The following is a 24,790-nucleotide window of genomic DNA, read 5'->3' on the forward strand; positions in this document are numbered from 1 at the left end:
CCACGCAGCCACCAGGGACCCCGAACAACCACCAGGGACCACCCCGCACAGGGACAACTCAAAACAGCCACCAGGGACCCCACACAGGGACCTGGGACAACCCAAAACAGCCATAAGAGACCTTACACAGCCACCAGGGACAATCCAAAACAGCCACGAGGGTCCAGGGACAACCCAAAACAGCCACCAGGTACCCCACGCAGCCACCAGGGACCCTGCACAGGAACCAAGGACAACCCAAAACAGCCACCAGAGACCCCCCCCCCCCGCGCAGGGACCAGGGACCCCGCATAACCACCAGGGACCCCACACATGGACAACCCAAAACAGCCACCAGGGACCAGGGGCAACCCAAAACAGCCACCAGAGACTCCATGCAGCCACCAGGAGCCCCACACAACCACCAGGGACCTTGCATAGGGACCAGTGACAACCCAAAACAGCAACCAGGGACAGCACGCAGCCACCAGGGACCCCACAAAGGGACAACCCAAAACAGCCACCAGGGACCCTGCACAGGGACTCAGGACAACCACAGGAACCCCACACAGGGACAACCAAAAACAGCCACCAGAGACCCCATGCAGCCACCAGGAACCCCGCACAGGGACCAGGGACAACCCAAATAGTCTACCAGGGACTCCACACAGGAACCCTGCACAATCACCAGGGACCCCGCACAGGGACCAGGGACAACCCAAAGAGTCTACAAGGGACCCCGCACAGGGACAACCCAAAACAGCCACCAGGGACCTCGCACAACCACCATGGGGGACCTCACACAGGGACAACCCAAAACAGCCACCAGGGACGCGGTACTGCAGTGCTCTGAGGAAGAGGGGCTGTTCCCCTCGAAATGCATCAGCCAGCAGTGATTTTTGTGGGCTCTTTTGGTACCTCTGGTGGGCTCTGCTGCTCCTTCCCCACATGCTGTGATTTGAAGACTGTTTTATACTTTTGTGATCTTCTACTACTGTTTGTAAGTAGTTCCCTTCATCATTATTGTAATAAATTTTACCTAAAGATAATGCACATGGCTGGTGCGCCCTGTCTCTCTTGTTTCTCGTTATCCACACAGGGACCAGGGACTACCCAAAACAGCCACCAGGGACCCCGCACAGGGACTCCGCACAACGACAGACCTCGCAGAGGGACAACCCAAAACAACCACCAGGGACCCCGCACAGGGACAACGCAAAACAGCCAACAGGGACCCCGCACAGGGACCAGGAACAACCCAAAATAGCCACCAGGGACCCAGGACAACCACCAGGGACCCCACACAGGGACCAGGGTCGATCCAAAACATCCACCAGGGACCCTGCACATCCACCAGGGACCATGCACAAGGACCAGGGACAACCCAAAACACCCACCAGGGACCCCACGCAGCCACCAGGGGCCCCGCAAAAGGACCCCGGACAACCCCAAACTGCCACTGGAGACCCCATACAGCCACCAGGGACCCCACACAACCACCAGGGACAACCCCATAACAGCCTCCAGGGACCAGAGACAACCCCCGCACAGCCACCAGGGACCACCTAAAACAGCCACCAGGGACCACCTAAAACAGCCACCAGGGACCCTGCACAGGGACCCCACATGCAGCCACCAGGGACCCCGCACAATCACCAGCGACCCCCACACAGGTACCAGGGACAACCCAAAACAGCCCCCAAGGACCTCACACCGGAACAACCCAAAACATCCTCCAGGCACCCCGCGCAGGTACCAGGGACTACCCAAAACAGCCACCAGGGACCCCGCGCAGGTACCAGGGACAACCCAAAACAGCCACCAGACCAGCTACTAGGGACCCCGCAAAGGTACAACCCAAAACAGCCACCAGAGACCCCAGGCAGCCACCAGGGACCCCACACAGGCACCAGGGACAACTCAAAACAGCCAAAGACCCCACACAGCCACCAGGGACAGGGACAACCCAGCACAGCCACCAGGGACCCCACACAGGGAGAAAAGAAAGGCGCCTCTAAGTGCAGTATGCACAATTTTTTAAAGTGCACAAAGGGATAAAAGAACTTACAAAATTGTTGAGTGTTAAAAAAACATGATAACATCAGGAGAATCTGTGGCATGTGTCCATCCTCAGCATGGTGGTAGAGAGCAGTATAGAGCCGTCCATCAGCTGTATCCTGGTCCCTGTCCCGCACAGGGACCAGGGACAACCCAAAACACCCACCAAGGACCCCACGCATCCACCAGGGACACCGCACAACCACCGGGGACCCCGCACAGGCACCAGGGACAACCCAAAACTGCCACTAGAGATCCCAGGGACCCCGCACAACCACCAGGGACAACCCAAAAGAGCCACCAGGGACCCCACATAACCACCAGGGACCCCACACAGCCACCAGGAACAACCCAAAGCAGCCACCAGGTACCCCATGCAACCACCAGGGACCCCATGCACCCACCAGCAACCCCACACAGCCTGCAGGGACCAGAGACAACCCCCATGCAGCCACCAGGGACCCCGCACAGCCACCAGGGACAACCCAAAACAGCCACCAGAGATCCCATGCAACCACCAGGGACTCCGCACAGCCACAAGGGACTAGGCACAACCACCAGGGACAAACCAAAAACAGCCACCAGGGACAACCCAAAACAGCAACCAGGGAACCCACGCAGCCACCAGGGACCCCACACAGGGACCAAGGAGAACCCAAAACAGACAGAGACCCTACACAACCACCAGGGACCTCACACAGGGACATCCCAAAACAGCCACCAGAGAACCCACGCTGCCACCAGGGACCTGAGACCCCGCACAGGGACCAAGGACAACCCAAAACAGCCACCAGAGACCCCGCATAGGGACAACTCAATACACCCACCAGAGACCCCACGCAGCCACCCCGCACAACCACTAGGGACCCCGAGCAGGGACAACCCCAAGCAGCCACCAGGGACAACCCAAAACACCCACCAGGGACCCCACGCATCCACCAGGGACACTGCACAACCATCGGGGACACCGCACGGGGACCAGGGACAACCCAAAACACCCACCAAGGACCCCACGCATCCACCAGGGACACCGCACAACCACCAGGGACAACCCAAAAGAGCCACCAGGGACCCCACACAGCCACCAGGAACAACCCAAAGCAGCCACCAGGGACCCCATGCACCCACCGGGGACCCCACACAGCCTCCAGGGACCAGAGACAACCCCCATGCAGCCACCAGGGACCACGCACAACTACCAGGGACAACCCAAAACAGCCACCAGAGATCCCATGCAACCACCAGGGACCCCGCACAGCCACAAGGGACTAGGCACAACCACCAGGGACAAACCAAAAACAGCCACCAGGGACCCCCATGCAGCCACCAGGGACCCCGTACAACCACCAGGGACCCCGCACAGGGACCAAGGAGAACCCAAAACAGACAGAGACCCTATGCAACCACCAGGGACCTCACACAGGGACATCCCAAAACAGCCACCAGGGACCCTGCACAGCCACCAGAGACCCCATGCTGCCACCAGGGAACTGAGACACGGCACAGGGACCAAGGACAACCTAAAACAGACAGAGACCCCACATAGGGACCAGAGACCCCGCGCAGGGACCTCGCACAGCCACCAGGGACAACCCAAAACAGCCAAAAGGGACCCCCCACAATCGCCAGGAACCCTTCACAGGGACAACCCAAAACAGCTACCAGAGACCCTACACAGCCACCAGGGACCCTACACAGCCACCAAAGACCCCACGCAGCCACCAGGGACCCTGCACAACCACCAGGGACAACCCAAAACAGCCACCAGGGACCCCGCATAGGGACCAGGGACAACCCAAAACAGCCACCAGAGACCCCATGCGGCCACCAGGGACCCAGCACAACCGCCAAGGACTCCACACAACCACCAGGTACCTCACATAGGGTTCAGAAACAACCCAAAACAGCCACCATAGATCCCACGCAGTCACCAGGGACCCTGCACAGGGACCAGGGACAACCCCAAAACATCCACCAGGGACCCTGAACAGCCACCAGGGACAACCCAAAAAAGCCACCAGGGACAACCCCGCACAGCCACCAGAGACCCCATGCAGCCACCAGGGACCCAGCACAACCACCAAGGACTCCACACAACCACCAGGGACCCCACACAGGGTTCAGAAACAACCCAAAACAGCCACCATGGACCCCACACAGCCGCCAGGGACCCCGCACAACCACCAGGGAACCCCGCACAGGGACAACCCAAAACAGCCACCAGAGACCCCACGCATCCACAAGGGACCCTGCACAGGGACAACCCAGGACAGCCACCAGAGACCCCGCACAACCACCAGGGACCCCGCACACGGATCAGGGACAACCCAAAACAGCCACCAGGGACCCCGCACAGGGACAACCCAAAACAGCTACCAGGGACCCCACACAGGGACCAGGGACAACCAAAAACAGCCACCAGAGACCCCGCACAAGGACCAGGGACAACCCAAAACAGACAGGGACCCCACGCAGCCACCAGGGACCCCACACAGCCACCAGGAACCCCGCACAGGGACCAGTGACAACCCAAAACAGCCGCCAGGGACCCCGCTCAGCCACCAGGGACAACCTAAAATGGCCACCAGAGACCCCACGCAACCACCAGTGACGCCGAACAACCACCAGGGACCCCGCACAGCCAAAAGGGACAACCCAAAACTGCCACCATAGACCCCACGCAACCACCAGGGACCCCGCACAGGGACAACCCAAAACAGCCATCAGAGACCCCATGCAGCCACCAGGGACCCCGCACACGGTTTAGGGACAACCCAAAACAACCACCAGGGACCCTACACAGGGACAAACCAAAACAACCACCAGGGACCCCACGCAGCCACCAGGGACTCCGCACAGGACCAGGGACCACCCACAACCAACAGGGACAACCCAAAACAGCCACCAGGGACTCCGCAGAGACCAGGGACAACCCAAAACAGCCACCAGAGATCCCACGCAGCCATCGGGGACCCCGCACAGGGACCAGGGGCAACCCAAAACAGCCACCAGAGACCCCATGCAGCCACCAGAGACCCTGCACAGGGACCAGGGGCCACCCACAACCAACAGGGACCCCACACAGGGACAACCCAAAACGGCCACCAGTGACCCCGCATAACCACCAGGGACCCCACACGGGGACCAGGGACAACCCAAAACAGCCACCAGAGACCCCACGCAGCCATCAGGGACAACCCAAAACAGCCACCAGAGACCCCACACAACCACAAGGGACAACCCAAAACAGCCACCAGGGACCCCACACAGGGACCAGGGACAACCCAAACAAGCTAAACAACCCTGCACAAGGACAACCCAAAACAGCCACCAGGGACCCCACACAGGGACAACCCAAAACAGCCACTAGGGACCCCGCACAACCACCAGGGACCCCACACAGGGTTCAGGAACAACTCAAAACAGCCTCCAGGAACCCCACGCAGCCACCAGGGACTCCGCACAGGGACCCCGAACAACCACCACGGACCACCCCGCACAGGGACAACTCAAAACAGCCACCAGGGACCCCACACAGGGACCTGGGACAACCCAAAACAGCCATTAGAGACCTTACACAGCCACCAGGGACAATGCAAAACAGCCACGAGGGTCCAGGGACAACGCAAAACAGCCACCAGATACCCCACGCAGCCACCAGGGACCCTGCACAGGAACCAAGGACAACCCAAAACAGCCACCAGAGACCCCCCCCCCCCCGCGCAGGGACCAGGGACCCCGCATAACCACCAGGGACCCCACACATGGACAACCTAAAACAGCCACCAGGGACCAGGGGCAACCCAAAACAGCCACCAGAGACTCCATGCAGCCACCAGGGGCCCCACACAACCACCAGGGACCTTGCATAGGGACCAGTGACAACCCAAAACAGCAACCAGGGACAGCACGCAGCCACCAGGGACCCCACAAAGGGACAACCCAAAACAGCCACCAGGGACTCAGGACAACCACAGGAACCCCACACAGGGACAACCAAAAACAGCCACCAGAGACCCCATGCAGCCACCAGGGACCAGGGACAACCCAAAGAGTCTACCAGGGACCCCACACAGGAACCCTGCACAACCACCAGGGACCCCGCACAGGGACCAGGGACAACCCAAAGAGTCTACAAGGGACCCCGCACAGGGACAACCCAAAACAGCCACCAGGGACCTCGCACAACCACCATGGGGGACCTCACACAGGGACAACCCAAAACAGCCACCAGGGACGCGGTACTGCAGTGCTCTGAGGAAGAGGGGCTGTTCCCCTCGAAATGCATCAGCCAGCAGTGATTTTTGTGGGCTCTTTTGGTACCTCTGGTGGGCTCTGCTGCTCCTTCCCCACATGCTGTGATTTGAAGACTGTTTTATACTTTTGTGATCTTCTACTACTGTTTGTAAGTAGTTCCCTTCATCATTATTGTAATAAATTTTACCTAAAGATAATGCACATGGCTGGTGCGCCCTGTCTCTCTTGTTTCTCGTTACCCACACAGGGACCAGGGACTACCCAAAACAGCCACCAGGGACCCCGCACAGGGACTCCGCACAACGACAGACCTCGCAGAGGGACAACCCAAAACAACCACCAGGGACCCCGCACAGGGACAACGCAAAACAGCCAACAGGGACCCCGCACAGGGACCAGGAACAACCCAAAATAGCCACCAGGGACCCAGGACAACCACCAGGGACCCCACACAGGGACCAGGGTCGATCCAAAACATCCACCAGGGAACCTGCACATCCACCAGGGACCATGCACAAGGACCAGGGACAACCCAAAACACCCACCAGGGACCCCACGCAGCCACCAGGGGCCCCGCAAAAGGACCCCGGACAACCCCAAACTGCCACTGGAGACCCCATGCAGCCACCAGGGACCCCACACAACCACCAGGGACAACCCCATAACAGCCTCCAGGGACCAGAGACAACCCCCGCACAGCCACCAGGGACCCCGCACAGCCACCAGGGACCCCGCACAACCACCAGGGACCACCTAAAACAGCCACCAGGGACCCTGCACAGGGACCCCACACAACCACTAGATACCACATGCAGCCACCAGGGACCCCGCACAATCACCAGCGACCCCACACAGGTACCAGGGACAACCCAAAACAGCCCCCAAGGACCTCACACCGGAACAACCCAAAACATCCTCCAGGCACCCCGCGCAGGTACCAGGGACTACCCAAAACAGCCACCAGGGACAACCCAAAACAGCCACCAGACCAGCTACTAGGGACCCCGCAAAGGTACAACCCAAAACAGCCACCAGAGACCCCAGGCAGCCACCAGGGACCCCACACAGGCACCAGGGACAACTCAAAACAGCCAAAGACGACACACAGCCACCAGGGTCCCTGCACAGGGATCAGGGACAACCCAGCACAGCCACCAGGGACCCCACACAGGGAGAAAAGAAAGGCGCCTCTAAGTGCAGTATGCACAATTTTTTAAAGTGCACAAAGGGATAAAAGAACTTACAAAATTGTTGAGTGTTAAAAAAACATGATAACATCAGGAGAATCTGTGGCATGTGTCCATCCTCAGCATGGTGGTAGAGAGCAGTATAGAGCCGTCCATCAGCTGTATCCTGGTCCCTGTCCCGCACAGGGACCAGGGACAACCCAAAACACCCACCAAGGACCCCACGCATCCACCAGGGACACCGCACAACCACCGGGGACCCCGCAAAGGCACCAGGGACAACCCAAAACTGCCACTAGAGATCCCAGGGACCCCGCACAACCACCAGGGACAACCCAAAAGAGCCACCAGGGACCCCACATAACCACCAGGGACCCCACACAGCCACCAGGGACAACCCAAAGCAGCCACCAGGTACCCCATGCACCCACCAGCGACCCCACACAGCCTGCAGGGACCAGAGACAACCCCCGCACAGCCACCAGGGACCCCGCACAGCCACCAGGGACCACGCACAGCCACCAGGGACAACCCAAAACAGCCACCAGAGATCCCATGCAACCACCAGGGACTCCGCACAGCCACAAGGGACTAGGCACAACCACCAGGGACAAACCCAAAACAGCCACAAGGAACCCCACACAACCACCAGGGACAACCCAAAACATCAACCAGGGAACCCACGCAGCCACCAGGGACCCCACACAGGGACCAAGGAGAACCCAAAACAGACAGAGACCCTACGCAACCACCAGGGACCTCACACAGGGACATCCCAAAACAGCCACCAGAGAACCCACGCTGCCACCAGGGACCTGAGACCCCGCACAGGGACCAAGGACAACCCAAAACAGCCACCAGAGACCCCACACAGCCACCAGGGACCCCGCATAGGGACAACTCAATACACCCACCAGAGACCCCACGCAGCCACCCCGCACAACCACTAGGGACCCCGAGCAGGGACAACCCCAAGCAGCTACCAGGGACAACCCAAAACACCCACCAAGGACCCCACGCATCCACCAGGGACACCGCACAACCACCAGGGACAACCCAAAAGAGCCACCAGGGACCCCACACAGCCACCAGGAACAACCCAAAGCAGCCACCAGGGACCCCATGCACCCACCGGGGACCCCACACAGCCTCCAGGGACCAGAGACAACCCCCATGCAGCCACCAGGAACACGCACAACCACCAGGGACAACCCAAAACAGCCACCAGAGATCCCATGCAACCACCAGGGACCCCGCACAGCCACAAGGGACTAGGCACAACCACCAGGGACAAACCAAAAACAGCCACCAGGGACCCCATGCAGCCACCAGGGACCCCGTACAACCACCAGGAACCCCACACAGGGACCAAGGAGAACCCAAAACAGACAGAGACCCTATGCAACCACCAGGGACCTCACACAGGGACATCCCAAAACAGCCACCAGAGACCCCACTCTGCCACCAGGGAACTGAGACCCCGCACAGGGACCAAGGACAACCCAAAACAGCCACCAGAGACCCCACACAGCCACCAGGGACCCCTCGCAGCCACCAGGGACCCCACATAGGGACAACTCAATACACCCACCAGAGACCCCACGCAGCCACCCCGCACAACCACTAGGGACCCCGAGGAGGGTCAACCCAAAACAGCCACCAGAGACCCCAAGCAGCCACCAGGTACAACCCAAAACAGCCACCAGGGACCCTGCACAGGGACCAAGGAGAACCCAAAACAGACAGAGACCCCGTGCAGCCACCAGAGACCCCACACAGGGACAACCCAAAACAGCCAAAAGGGACCCCCCACAATCGCCAGGAACCCTTCACAGGGACAACCCAAAACAGCTACCAGAGACCCTACACAGCCACCAGGGACCCTACACAGCCACCAAGGACCCTGCACAGCCACCAGGGACCCTGCACAACCACAAGGGACCCCGCACAGGGACAACTCAAAGCAGCCGCCAGGGACACCGCACAACCACCAGGAACCCCGCACAGGGACAGCCCAAAACAGTTATCAGAGACCCTACACAGCCACCAGGGACCCCGCACAACCACCAGCGACCCCACACAGGAACCAGGGACAACCCAAAACAGCCCCCAGGGACCTCACACAGGCATAACCCAAAACGGCCACCAGGGACCCCGCAGAGGTACCAGGGACAACCCAAAACAGCCACCAGGGACAACCCAAAACAGCCACCAGGGACCCACGCAGGGACCTCGCACAACCACCAGAGAACCTGCACAGGGCCAATCTAAAACAGCCACCAGAGACCCCGCACAGCCACCAGGGACAACCCAAAACAGCCGAAAGGGACCCCGCACAATCGCCAGGAACCCAGCACAGGGACAACCCAAAATAGCCACCAGGGACCCCACATAGGGACAACTCAATACACCCACCAGAGACCCCTCGCAGCCACCCCACACAACCACTAGGGACCCCAAGCAGGGACAACCCAAAACAGCCACCAGAAACCCCAAGCAGCCACCAGGGACAACCCAAAACATGCACCAGGGACCCCACACAGGAACCAGGTACAACCCAAAACAGCTACCAGGGACCCCGCACAGGGACCAAGGAGAACTCAAAACAGACAGAGACCCCGCGCAGCCACCAGAGACACCACACAGGGACCAGAGACAACCCAAAACAGCCACCAGAGACCCCACGCAGCCACCAGGGACCCCGCGCAGTGACCAGGGACCTCGCACAACCACCAGGGAACCCGCACAGGGACCATCCAAAACAGCCACCAGAGACCCCCGCACAGCCACCAGGGACAACCCAAAACAGCCAAAAGGGACCCCGCACAATCGCCAGGAACCCTGCACAGGGACAACCCAAAACAGCTACCAGAGACCCTGCACAGCCACCAGGGACCCCGCACAACCACAAGGGACCCCGCACAGGGACAACTCAAAGCAGCCGCCAGGGACACCACACAACCACCAGGAACCCCGCACAGGGACAACCCAAAACAGTTACCAGAGACCCTACACAGCCACCAGGGACCCCGCACAACCACCAGCGACCCCACACAGGAACCAGGGACAACCCAAAACAGCCCCCAGGGACCTCACACAGGCATAACCCAAAACGTCCACCAGGGACCCCGGACAGGTACCAGGGATAACCCAAAACAGCCACCAGGGACAACCCAAAACAGCCGCCAGAGACCCCTCGCAGCCACCAGGGACCTGCGCAGGGACCACGCACAACCACCAGGGAACCTGCACAGGGACAATCCAAAACAGCCACCAGAGACCCCGCACAGCCACCAGGGACAACCCAAAACAGCCGAAAAGGACCCCGCACAATCGCCAGGAACCCAGCACAAGGACAACCCAAAATAGCCACAGGGACCCTGCACAGCCACCAGGGACCCCGCACAGCACCAAGGACCCCGCACAGGGACAACTCAAAGCAGCCGCCAGGGACACCGCACAACCACCAGGAACCCCGCACAGGGACAACCCAAAACAGTTACCAGAGACCCTACACAGCCACCAGGGACCCCTCGCAACCACCAGCGACCCCACACAGGAACCAGGGACAACCCAAAACAGCCCCCAGGGACCTCACACAGACATAACCCAAAACGGCCACCAGGGACCCCGCACAGGTACCAGGGACAACCCAAAACAGCCACCAGGGACCCCACACAGCCTCCAGGGACCAGAGACAACCCCCATGCAGCCACCAGAGCCCCCATGCAGCCACCAGGGACCACGCACAACCACCAGGGACCACGCACAACCACCAGGGACAACCCAAAACAGCCACCAGAGATCCCATGCAACCACCAGGGACCCCGTACAACCACCAGGGACCAAGGAGAACCCAAAACAGACAGAGACCCTATGCAACCACCAGGGACATCCCAAAACAGCCACCAGAGACCCCACGCTGCCACCAGGGAACTGAGACCCCGCACAGGGACCAAGGACAACCCAAAACAGCGACCAGAGACCCCACACAGCCACCAGGGACCCCACATAGGGACAACTCAATACACCCACCAGAGACCCCACGCAGCCACCCCGCACAACCATTAGGGACCCCGAGCAGGGACAACCCAAAACAGCCACCAGAGACCCCAAGCAGCCACCAGGTACAACCCAAAACAGCCACCAGGGACCCTTCACAGGGACCAAGGAGAACCCAAAACAGACAGAGACCCCGTGCAGCCACCAGAGACCCCACACAGGGACCAGAGACAACCCAAAACAGCCACCAGGGACCCCGCGCAGGGACCTCGCACAACCACCAGGGAACCCGCACAGCCACCAGGGACAACCCAAAACAGCCAAAAGGGACCCCGCACAATCGCCAGAAACCCTGCACAGGGACAACCCAAAACAGCTACCAGAGACCCTACACAGCCACCAGGGACCCTACACAGCTACCAAGGACCCTACACAGCCACCAGGGACCCTGCACAGCCACCAGGGACCCCGCACAGGGACAACCCAAAACAGTTATCAGAGACCCTACACAGCCACCAGGGATACCGCACAACCACCAGCGACCCCACACAGGAACCAGGGACAACCCAAAACAGCCCCCAGGGACCTCACACAGGCATAACCCAAAACGGCCACCAGGGACCCTGCAGAGGTACCAGGGACAACCCAAAACAGCCACCAGAGACCTCTCGCAGCCACCAGGGACCCACGCAGGGACCTCGCACAACCACCAGAGAAACTGCACAGGGACAATCTAAAACAGCCACCAGAGACTCCGCACAGCCACCAGGGACAACCCAAAACAGCCGAAAGGGATCCCGCACAATCGCCAGGAACCCAGCACAGGGACAACCCAAAATAGCCACCGGGGACCCCACATAGGGACAACTCAATACACCCACCAGAGACCCCTCGCAGCCACCCCACACAACCACTAGGGACCCCAAGCAGGGACAACCCAAAACAGCCACCAGGGACCCCAAGCAGCCACCAGGGACCCCACACAGGGACCAGGTACAACCCAAAACAGCCACCAGGGACCCCGCACAGGGACCAAGGAGAACCCAAAACAGACAGAGACCCCGCGCAGCCACCAGAGACACCACACAGGGACCAGAGACAACCCAAAACAGCCACCAGAGACCCCACGCAGCCACCAGGGACCCCGCGCAGTGACCAGGGACCTCGCACAACCACCAGGGAACCCGCACAGGGACCATCCAAAACAGCCACCAGAGACCCCACGCAGCCACCAGGGACCCCGCGCAATGACCAGGGACCTCGCACAACCACCAGGGAACCCGCACAGGGACCATCCAAAAACAGCCACCAGAGACCCCCGCACAGCCACCAGGGACAACCCAAAACAGCCGAAAGGGATCCCGCACAATCGCCAGGAACCCAGCACAGGGACAACCCAAAATAGCCACCGGGGACCCCACATAGGGACAACTCAATACACCCACCAGAGACCCCTCGCAGCCACCCCACACAACCACTAGGGACCCCAAGCAGGGACAACCCAAAACAGCCACCAGGGACCCCAAGCAGCCACCAGGGACCCCACACAGGGACCAGGTACAACCCAAAACAGCCACCAGGGACCCCGCACAGGGACCAAGGAGAACCCAAAACAGACAGAGACCCCGCGCAGCCACCAGAGACACCACACAGGGACCAGAGACAACCCAAAACAGCCACCAGAGACCCCACGCAGCCACCAGGGACCCCGCGCAGTGACCAGGGACCTCGCACAACCACCAGGGAACCCGCACAGGGACAACCCAAAACAGCTACCAGAGACCCTACACAGCCACCAGGGACCCCGCACAACCACCAGCGACCCCACACAGGAACCAGGGACAACCCAAAACAGCCCCCAGGGACCTCACACAGGCATAACCCAAAACGTCCACCAGGGACCCCGGACAGGTACCAGGGTTAACCCAAAACAGCCACCAGGGACAACCCAAAACAGCCGCCAGAGACCCCTCGCACAACCACCAGGGACCTGCGCAGGGACCTCGCACAACCACCAGGGAACCTGCACAGGGACCAGGGACAATCCAAAACAGCCACCAGAGACCCCGCACAGCCACCAGGGACAACCCAAAACAGCCGAAAAGGACCCCGCACAATCGCCAGGAACTCAGCACAAGGACAACCCAAAATAGCCACCAGGGACCCCGCACAGCCACCAGGGACCCCACGCAGCCACCAGGGACCCCACGCAGCCACCAGGGACCCCGCACAGGGACAACTCAAAGCAGCCGCCAGGGACACCGCACAACCACCAGGAACCCCGCATAGGGACAACCCAAAACAGTTACCAGAGACCCTACACAGCCACCAGGGACCCCACGCAACCACCAGCGACCCCACACAGGAACCAGGGACAACCCAAAACAGCCCCCAGGGACCTCACACAGACATAACCCGAAACGGCCACCAGGGACCCTGCACAAGTACCAGGGACAACCCAAAACAGCCACCATAGACCCCACGCAGCCACCAGGGACCCTGCGCAGGTACCAGGGACAACCCAAAACAGCCACCATAGACCCCACGCAGCCACCAGGGACCCTGCGCAGGTACCAGGGACAACCCAAAACAGCCCCCAGGGCAGCTACTAGGGATCCCGCACAACCACCAGGGACTCCGCAAAGGTACAACACAAAACAGCGACCAGAGACCCCACACAGCCACCAGGGACCCCACGCAGCCACCAGGGACCCCACGCAGCCAGCAGGTTCCCCGTACGGGGACAACTCAAAACAGCCACCAGGGACCCCACACAGGGACCAGGGACAACCCAAAACAGCCACCAAAGACCTCACACAGCCACCAGGGACCCTGCACAGGGACAACCCAAAGCAGCCACAAGGGACCCCACACATCCACCAGGGCCTCTGCACAGGGTCCATGGACAACCCAAAACAGCCAGGGACCCCATGCAGCTACCAGGGACAACCCAAAACAGCCAACAGGTACCCCGCACAACCACCAGGGACCCTGCACAACCACCAGTGACCCTGCACAGGGACTAGTGACAACCCAAAACTGCCACCAGGGACCCTGCACAACCACCAGTGACCCTGCACAGGGACTAGTGACAACCCAAAACTGCCACCAGAGACCCCACGCACCCACCAGGGACCCCGCACAGGAACAACCCAAAACAGCCACCAGAGATCCCACACAAGGACAACCCAAAACAGCCACCAGGGACAACCCAAAACAGCCACCAGAGACCCCATGCAGCCACCAGGGACCCCACACAGGGACAACCCAAAACAGCCACCAGGGACCCCGCACAGAGATATCCCAAAACAGCAACCAGAGACCCCCCACAACCACCAGGGACTCCACACAGGGCTCAGGGACCCCGCATAACCACCAGGCACCCCACAAAGGGACAACCCAGAACAGCCACAGGGACCTCGCACAGGGACCAGGGGCAACCCAAAACAGCCACCAGAGACTCCACACTGCCACCAGAGACCCTGCGCAGGTACCAGGGACAACCCAAAACAGCCCCCAGGGCAGTTACTAGGGACCCCGCACAACCACCAGGGACTCTGCACAACCATCAGGGACCCCGCAAAGGTACAACACAAAACAGCCACCAGAGACCCCACACAGCCACCAGGGACCCCACGCAGCCAACAGGTTCCCCGCACAGGGACAACCCAAAACAGCCACCAGGGACCCCACACAGGGACCAGGTACAACCCAAAACAGCCACCAGGGACCCGCACAGGGACCAAGGAGAACCCAAAACAGACAGAGACCCCGTGCAGCCACCAGAGACACCACACAGGGACCAGAGACAACCCAAAACAGCCACCAGAGACCCCGCGCAGTGACCAGGGACCTCGCACAACCACTAGGGAACCCGCACAGGGACCATCCAAAACAGCCACCAGAGACCCCGCACAGCCACCAGGGACAACCCAAAACAGCCAAAAGGGACCCCGCACAATCGCCAGGAACCCTGCACAGGGACAACCCAAAACAGCTACCAGGGACCCTGCACAGCCACCAGGGACCCCGCACAGGGACAACCCAAAACAGTTACCAGAGACCCTACACAGCCACCAGGGACCCCGCACAACCACCAGCGACCCCACACAGGAACCAGGGACCTCACACAGGCATAACCCAAAATGGCCACCAGGGACCCCGCACAGGTACCAGGGACAACCCAAAACAGCCACCAGGGACAACCCAAAACAGCCACCAGAGACCCCTCGCAGCCACCAGGGACCGGCGCAGGGACCAGTGACCTCGCACAACCACCAGGGAACCTGCACAGGGACCAGGGACAATCCAAAACAGCCACCAGAGACAACCCAAAACAGCCAAAAGGGACCCAGCACAATCGCCAGGAACCCAGCACAGGGACAACCCAAAATAGCCACCAGGGACCCCACGCAGCCACCAGGGACAACTCAAAGCAGCCGCCAGGGACACCGCACAACCACCAGGAACCCCGCACAGGGACAACCCAAAACAGTTACCAGAGACCCTACACAGCCACTAGGGACCCCACACAGGCATAACCCAAAACGGCCACCAGGGACCCCGCACAGGTACCAGGGACAACCCAAAACAGCCACCAGGGACCCCACGCAGCCACCAGGGACAACCCAAAACAGCCCCCAGGGCAGCTACTAGGGATCCCGCACAACCACCAGGGACTCCGCACAACCATCAGGGACCCCGCAAAGGTACAACACAAAACAGCCACCAGAGACCCCACACAGCCACCAGGGACCCCACGCAGCCAGCAGGTTCCCCGCACAGGGACAACCCAAAACAGCCACCAGAGACCTCAGGCAGCCACCAGGGACAACCCAAAACAGCCACCAAAGACCCCACACAGCCACCAGGGACCCTGCACGGGGACAAGGGACAACCCAAAGCAGCCACGAGGGACCCCACACATCCACCAGGGCCCCTGCACAGGGTCCATGGACAACCCAAAACAGCCACCAGAGACCCCACGCAGCCACCAGGGACTTCACACAGGGACCAGGGACAACCCAAAACAGCCAAAAAGGGACCCCGCACAACCCCATTGACCCCGCACAGGGACCAGTGACAACCCAAAACTGCCACCAGAGACCCCACGCACCCACCAGGGACAACCCAAAACAGCCACCAGAGGCCCCATACAGGGACCAGGGACAATCCAAAACAGCCATCAGGGACCGCGCACAGAGACCAGGGACCCCACATGACCACCAGGGACCCCGCACAGGGACAACCCAAAACAGCCACCAGGGTCCCCACACAGGGACAACCCAAAACAGCCACCAGGGACCCCACACAGGGATATCCCAAAACAGCAACCAGACCCCACGCAGCCACCAGGGACTCAGCACAGGGCTCAGGGACAACCCAAAACGGCCACCAGAGACCGCCCCACGCAAGGACCCTGCAAAACCACCATGCACCCCACAAAGGGACAACCCAGAACAGCCACCAGGGACCCCACATAGGGACCAGGGGCAACCCAAAACAGCCACCAGAGCCTCCACGCAGCCACCAGGGACCCCGCATAGGGACCAGTGACAACCCACAACAGCAACCAGAGGCCCCATACAGGGACCAGGGACAATCCAAAACAGCCATCAGGGACCGCGCACAGAGACCAGGGACCCCACATGACCACCAGGGACAACCCAAAACAGCCACCAGGGTCCCCACACAGGGACAACCCAAAACAGCCACCAGGGACCCCACACAGGTATATCCCAAAACAGCAACCAGACCCCACGCAGCCACCAGGGACTCAGCACAGGGCTCAGGGACAACCCAAAACGGCCAGAGACCGCCCCACGCAGGGACCCCGCATAACCACCATGCACCCCACAAAGGGACAACCCAGAACAGCCACCAGGGACCCCACATAGGGACCAGGGGCAACCCAAAACAGCCACCAGAGACTCCACGCAGCCACCAGGGACCCCGCATAGGGACCAGTGACAACCCACAACAGCAACCAGGGACCCCACACAGGGACCAGGGACAACCCAAAACAGCCACCAGGGACCCCACGCAGCCACCAGGGACCCTGCACAGGGACTCAGCACAACCACAGGGACAACAAAAAACAGCCACCAGAGACCCCACGCAGCCTCCAGGGACTCTGCACAGGGACCAAGGAGAACCCAAAACAGCCACCAGGGACCGCGCACAACCACCAGGGACCCATCACAGGGACCAGGGACAACCCAAAACAGCCACCAGGGACCCTGCACAGGGACAACGCAAAACAGCCACCAGGGACCCTGCACAGGGACCCCGCACAGGGATCAGGGACAACCCAATACAGCCTTCCAGAGACCCCCGGCAGCCACCAGGGACCCTGCACAGGGACCTTGCATAACCACCGGGGACCCTGCACAGGGACCCCGCATAACCATCAGGGACCCCGCACAAGGACCAGGGACAACCCAAAACAACCTACCAGAGACCCCGCACCGGGACCAGGGACAACCCAAGACAGCCACCAGGGACCCCATGCAGCCACCAGGGACCCGGGACCCCACACAACCACCAGGGACCAGGGAGAACCCAAAATAGCCACCAGAGACCCCACACAGCCACAAGAGACCCCGCACAGGGATAACCCAAGACAGCCACAGGGACCCCGCACAACCACCAGGAACCCCACACAGGGACTACCCAAAACAGCCACCAGAAACCCCACGCAGCCACCAGGAACCCCGCACAGGTACATGGAACAATCCAAAACAGCCACCAGAGACCCCATGCAGCCACCATGGATTCCGCACAGGGACCCCGCACCACTAGGGACAACCCAAAACAGCCACCAGAGACCCTACGCAGCCACCAGGAACCCCACACAACCACCAGGAACAACCCAAAACAGCCACCAGAGACCATACACAGCCACCAGGGACCCCGCATAGGGACAACTCAATACACCCACCAGAGACCCCATGCAGCCACCCCGACCATGGACATCCCAAAACAGCCACCAGAGACCCCACACAGGGACCACGAACAACCCAAAACAGCCACCAGGGACCCCACACAGGGACCAGGGACCCCGCACAGGGACCAAGGACAACCCAAAACCGCTACCAGAGACCTTGCACAGGGACCCCGCACAACCAGGGACTCCCCACAGGGACCAGCGACCCTGCCCAACCACCAGGGACTCCCCACAGGGACAACCCAAAACAGACAGGGACCCCATGCAGCCACCAGAGACCCCACACAGGGACTAAGGACAACCCAATACACCCACCAGGGACCCCGCACAACCACCAGTGACAACCCCAAACAGCCACCAGAGACCCCATGCAGCCACCAGGGATCCCACACAGGGACCAGAGACAACCCAAAACAACCATCAGGGACCCCACACAGCCACCAGGTACAACCCAAAACAGCCACCGGAGATCCCACGCAGGCACCAGGGACCCCGCACAGGGACCAAGGACAACCCAAAGCAGCCACCAGGGACCCCACACAGCCACCAGGTGTTATGGAAATGATTAAGAGCTCCAATCAAGCCCAAGGTTATCTGCTGCTGTCTCTAATTTGAAAGTGTTGATATGCATGCATATAAAAGTAAACACTCTGAGACACGCTCAGCTCTGTTACTCCTTACACTTCTGATTTATTCAAGGCGGTGCTAATGTTTTATACACACAAATACGTCATTGCCATGTTAGTCTAATAGGTACATCTCATTGGTTAAGATAAAAAAAGAAAAAATGGAGAATCTTCATAACGAGGTCTGACTGTCTTTGGTTTTATCTTCAGTTCCGTGTTCTTCTGATGTGTGGGATGCAGGGGGTACCCGCCATCTTGAGAAAATATAGAAACAGAGCAAACCTGTATACTTATATAATGAGTAAGGAGAAAAATATGTATGCACATAAGAAAATAGACATTTTCAGATTATTATTATTTATATCACATTCCTTCACAATCCCCCCTAAAATGACTATTTTCTCTTTTCTGTCCCTAATACTAAAGGTCCCACTTTGGCCTGGCCCTTCTCCTCAGCAACTCTTTTTGGCTGTATATAGAATTGGGCAGCAACTGTTCACTTCCCTCCTCGATACAGCTGGAGAGGTGCAGTCAGGCGCTATCTATCCCTAAAACCCTATAGGATTGTGAGGTTATGGACAGGGAGTGACTGAGAGGAGTGAAGTCATCTTCCATCATAAGGAGGTCCTCTTCTTCTTGGTGGAGAAATGTAGGTGTGCTATTGTCTACAGCCTTGCTCATTAACTTTTTATGAAAGGTAGAATACAGTATACAATCAGGGCTAAAAGAACCAGGATTATTAATACTCTTACCCGTATCTGGGCGAGCACCTTCTGCCACCCACTCATCCAACTAAAATATTGGTCCCATGGGTCTGTGATACCTGAGTTCTTCTTCAACTCCAGTGACAGATCTTCTAATTTCTTTATAGCTAAAGTAACCTTACCATTTGGCCCAGTATTATCAGGAATGTATGTACAACAGGTTCCCGTTTTTTCCTATGATTTTACAAAACACCTCCTTTCCCAGATAGCACCATGTCTAAGGCCATCAGGTCCTGGAATGTCATGTAGGAAGTGGGGGCTAACTGGTCAGCAATTCGCTGGAGGGCATCTTTAGTGTAATTTACAAATCTCTGTTGGTTATAATATGTGTAGTGTCAGGTCACCTAGAGGCTGGGTGACAGATGCACACCGTCGGGATCAGGAGTGCACTGCAAAGTAGTGGACCCTACGGCTGACTGCTGCGGATTGAACCCTGAGAGGTTCGGGAAGCAGGTCTACTGGATCACTGACACAGATCCCACTGGGAGCTAGAGCATAGATTCCCCAGGGCGCGGAGTCTAAGAGCCAGCAGGTGTTCACCAGAGCCTTTAATGGTAAGGATGGACTGCGCTGCAGTCTGGCTCCAGGTCGCGGCCCCCGGGGTCTCACAGCTCACGCTCACGGTAGACTACAGGAGAAGAGGAAGGAGGCAGCAGGCTGGAACATCAGGGTCAGCTGGTCTCTAGAGATGAACACATGGAGACAGGTATGCTGATCGACAAACTCTATTGCATAACCATGACATGTAGTTAATCCAATCTACATTCTTGCTGACAGTTGTTATGGGGATCAAAGACTCAAAACCAGCTTTAACCTGATCCCTGGCTTTAAACTCATCAGGGACCCCCCTTGTAACCCCTATGACATGTATGTATACATGAGGATCAAAGCTTCCGGAGAGAGCTGCTCGCTTCCTCCTCTGACTGTGTGCTGGGTCAGTGTATGTATCAGGGGTATCTTTGGTTAGGATATGGGGCTTTCTATTTTCATCTTCCTTTTTTTTGTCAAATGCACTCTGTGGTCGCCCAGTCTGGCCCTGTGTTCCAACCCACTGGCTCCCACAGAAACCACAACTCTGTCCCCAGTAACTGTCTGTGTGGCATACATATATGTCCTTACTGTCAGGGATATCACTGTACCAATGGCATCACCATGAAGGGTCAAACGGACAAGGTACTATGTCACAGTAATCTAAGGTAAAGGTGGTCACATGTGTACCTGAAGAGTTACACCAAAACGTAATTATGTTATCATTTTTGTGATGGCCATCCCCTGGGCCCCCCCCCCCCTTAGATCAAACAGAAAAAGGATATGCAGCACCCGAAAACACGCTCTCCTGCAGTGATAAGCGTGCATTCAGGTGTTCTTCCTGGCCAACTTGACTGAGGTGGCTGTGGTCACCAAAACTTGGAATGGACCATCATAACTTGGCTCAAGGATCTCCAGACAGTAGTTGGTGTGTTCCTGTATCTAATTCAGGATCTGGAATGGAAGAAAACACCTGGACATGCATTCAGGTTAATTCTCGTGATAAAATGGTTACATAATTAGTCAACACATCAGACTGTAACTGTTGTGGAAAGTAACAACCAAGTCTGGGAGCTGAACCAAACAAAATTTCATAAGGGGATAGGGCATGTTTCCCCTGGGGGTGTGTCTGACACTGAACAGGGCAATGGGCTAACTGTCTGGCCAACTCATGTTAGTCTCTTGGGCCATCTTTAACATCCTGTTTTTAGTGTCCCATTCATCCTTTCTACCTTCCCGCTACTTTGAGGGTGGTATGGGATGTGTAGTGCCAACTGAACCCCCAGTGCTGCCCAAATCTCTTTAGTAAGGGTTGCTGTTAAGGCTGGTCCCTGATCTCTCAATATCACCTCTGGGACCCCAAATCTACATACTATCTCACTTAGTAGTTTCTTAGCTGTGGTCCTGGCAGTCGAGACCACTTCCACTAGGGCGTTTTCAAATCTGTCACTTCTTGGCACTTGAGAATGATCAATTTGCATCCTCTGGAATGGGGTATAGGGCTTTTGCCAGGTGCTTCTTCTGTGCATCCTGGGTTACATTTGGTGCAGGTAATGCATTATCTGCAGAAGTTGTCGGTCAGTGGAGTAACTCTTGGTGCAACACTTGTTGATAAGAGAGTTCATAAAAGTCTTTGTCAAGTGGGCAGCTCCATGTGCCCATTGCACCACGGCTGGGTACATACTCCTGGGTAGACAAGGCTTCTTGTTGCACTCGAATAGTCCATTTTTGAGAGTTGCTCCTCTCCGTTTCCAGCTTTCCTTCTTATCCGGACTTGTTGTTTCCTGTAGTTCTTTTAGATAAACTCTGTCCACTGGGAAAGTCTGTAAGGTAAGCATGGGGTGGTCTTCTTCTACCACCCTGCTGTCCACTTCCCGTGGACCACCAGCTGTCTGTTTGGCAGCTGAATTGGCTAGATGATTGCCTCGAGCTTCCTTTGAGTTCAGTTTGTCGTGTGCTTTTACTCATAATAGTCACTTGGGTTGTGAGAAGCAAGGCATCAATCAAGTTTTCACAGGTGTTCCTGCAGCCATCAGGAATCCTCTGTCCTAGATAACACCATTATCATGGGCAATGCTGAAAGCATATCTTGAGTCCATATGAATGTTGGCTCTTTTTCCCTCTGCCCATTTACGTGCTGTAGTAAGTGCTTACAGCTCTGCCTCCTGTGTAGACATCACCGGTGGTAAGGCTTCAGCTTGTAGAACAGTGTTTTCAGTGGTGACCGCGTGTCCTGTGTGGTCATGGGGTGACAAGTCAAGACTCTACTCCTCCTCCTCTTTTTCCCCCCTCGAGAAGTGGAAGAAGGGTGGTAGGGTTCAGTGTTTGACAACTTAATAGAGTAATGCTGTCCAGTAGGAGGGAACACAGGAGTCTCAAGTGTCTGGTAGTGGACAAGTGTTTCAGCTGGATCTTGGTTGAATATGGCAACAACGTCATGGGGAGCAAGCAGAACGAGGCAGTGTCCGAGGACCAAGTTCAAAGTTTTGTCAAGCAAGGCTTGTGTAGCAAATCCAGCTCGCAGACACAATAGGCCTCCTCTTGCTACCGCATCCAGCCGACAGGAATAATATCCTATGGGGCGTAGGCTGATGCCGTGTGATTATGTGAGTACACCTGCAGCATGTCCCAGACGTTCGGATACAAAGAGCTTGAGCGTTTTGTCGTAGGCTGGGAGCCCTAGCGCCGGGGGTGGCGCACTCAAGGGTTTCAAACTTTAGATATTTCTTCAGGAGACATCTGGAAGGGTCTGATTGCAGAGCATCAGTAGGAAGGCTTCTGGAATCCATGCTCTGCACTAGGAAATTAGTCCAAGGAAGGCATGAAGGGATTTCTGACCTTGTGGCAGTGGGATGTCAGAGATTACTTGCACCCTGTCTTCAGTGGGGTGTCGTGTCCCATGGGACAAACAGTGTCCAAGGAAAATGACAGGTGTTGGGCTTTGAGACTTTGCACCCCTGGTTGGCAAGATAGCACAACAGGCTTTCTGAGGTGACTTCAACAGGGGGTAAGTCAGCTGCACAAAGGAGAAGGTCATCAACACGTTGGAAGAGAATCACTTCCGGGTGTTCCTCTTGTCATGTGTCAAGGATGATAGCCATAGCTTTTGCAGACTGGCTTGGAAAGTTCTGTGCCCCTTGTGGCACAACTATTTAGGTATGTTGCCGTTTCTTTCCGTGGATGAATGCAAAAAGGTACCAGCAGGAGGGGTGAGGGTGGACACTGAAGAAAACGTTTGTAAGGTCCACCTCTGTGAGGTATTTTGCAGTCAAAGGCATCCACAGTAGGTACCTGGTTCTCTTTTTAGGATTCTCTTCTTGGGGTTATTGTGGTTTCCGGGGCAATGAAGCGCCCTCTTTTAGCTTGACTGAAACTGGTGGCACCTTTAAGTGACCGTTGTCTTCCGGTCCTGTGGACCATAGGCACGCAGGGATTCTGTCAAGTACTTCCTGCAGTATTGAACTTGAAGTTTTTGCTTCATTAAGTGTCATCAGGAGAGGCAGAGAACATAAAGCAGATGAGTCTTCTAAAGATAGGGGAGTATGTAACTTCATCCCCCCTTCAGGCGTGTCCTGATTGAGGCCTGTAGTCCGGACAACACATCAGCTCCTAGTAGATTCAAGGGACATGTAGAGGACACCACAAATCTGGCAAGCAAATCAGGAAATGTCCCCACTTGGAGTGGCTCTGCAAATGGACTGGAGCGGAGCACCCCATCCACTCCCACGCAGGAAACGTGTGTGTCTCTTTTCATAAAGAAGAAACTCAGATCATCAAAGGCCTGTACGAGTTTAGTATGATACTTCTTCAGACTCCCCTTTATCTTGGGTAATATCTTGGATTGTGGTCTTCTGATCCGTCAACTTCTCCTTTGCCCAGTCGTGGAGTTGTGCACAGAACTCCACGCCTGAGGTGTAGGAAGTGGCACTTGTCAGGCTGGCATCATTGAAGGCCGTCTGTATGACTGGCCAAAAGACATATCCTGCTTTGATTTGGCATAGGCTGATCAAGTCTCTCCAGGCAGATGAGTAAGTTTCTTGTATCTGCACTATCCTGTGGTAGAAGGGAATTGGCTGCTTCTCTGGGTCAGGCAGACTTGTCACTAAGGCCGCTGCTTGTGATAGGGTAAAAGCGACATACATCACTGGTGCCCCTTCTGGTAACCAAGACTGTTGTTGGGGCGGGGGCTGGCAAGAAGCACTGTTCCTTACGGTTGCCAGCATGTGTTTGAGATCCTCTCGGAACTGAGAGTCTGGAGCCGGATTGGGGGTTAAATCAGTGGGTGACCTTGCTGCCTGCTGTTGGGCTTCCCACTCAGATGCTTCTTCATCATTAACATATCCGGCCTGGGAATGTGATGCTCCCGTATTGGGGAAGACAGGTGTGTGGTATGAACCATCTTGGCTTAAAACAGGGAGGGCTGGGTGCAGGCTGTTTAAGCTT

The 24,790-nt window shown here is 57.6% G+C and overlaps 1 protein-coding gene across 2 annotated transcripts in view; it reads left to right on the top strand.

Annotated features, from left to right (window-relative positions):
- LOC141133575 (uncharacterized) overlaps positions 1-24,790 on the top strand; it is a 389,888-nt gene that overhangs the window by 19,581 nt on the left and 345,517 nt on the right. The window contains exon 3 of one of the 2 annotated variants that reach the window (XM_073623039.1): positions 1,079-6,204. The exons of the other annotated variant lie outside the window; for it this stretch is intronic. Coding sequence (XP_073479140.1) covers positions 2,072-3,583 — 1,512 coding nt within the window. The 5' untranslated portion in view covers positions 1,079-2,071 and the 3' untranslated portion in view covers positions 3,584-6,204. Of the gene's footprint in view, positions 1-1,078; positions 6,205-24,790 lie in introns of those variants that run through there. 2 annotated transcript variants of the gene reach the window in all.

This window comes from Aquarana catesbeiana, linkage group LG03 (genome assembly GCF_042186555.1).
Source record: "Aquarana catesbeiana isolate 2022-GZ linkage group LG03, ASM4218655v1, whole genome shotgun sequence".
Classification (NCBI taxonomy): Eukaryota; Metazoa; Chordata; class Amphibia; order Anura; family Ranidae; genus Aquarana; species Aquarana catesbeiana.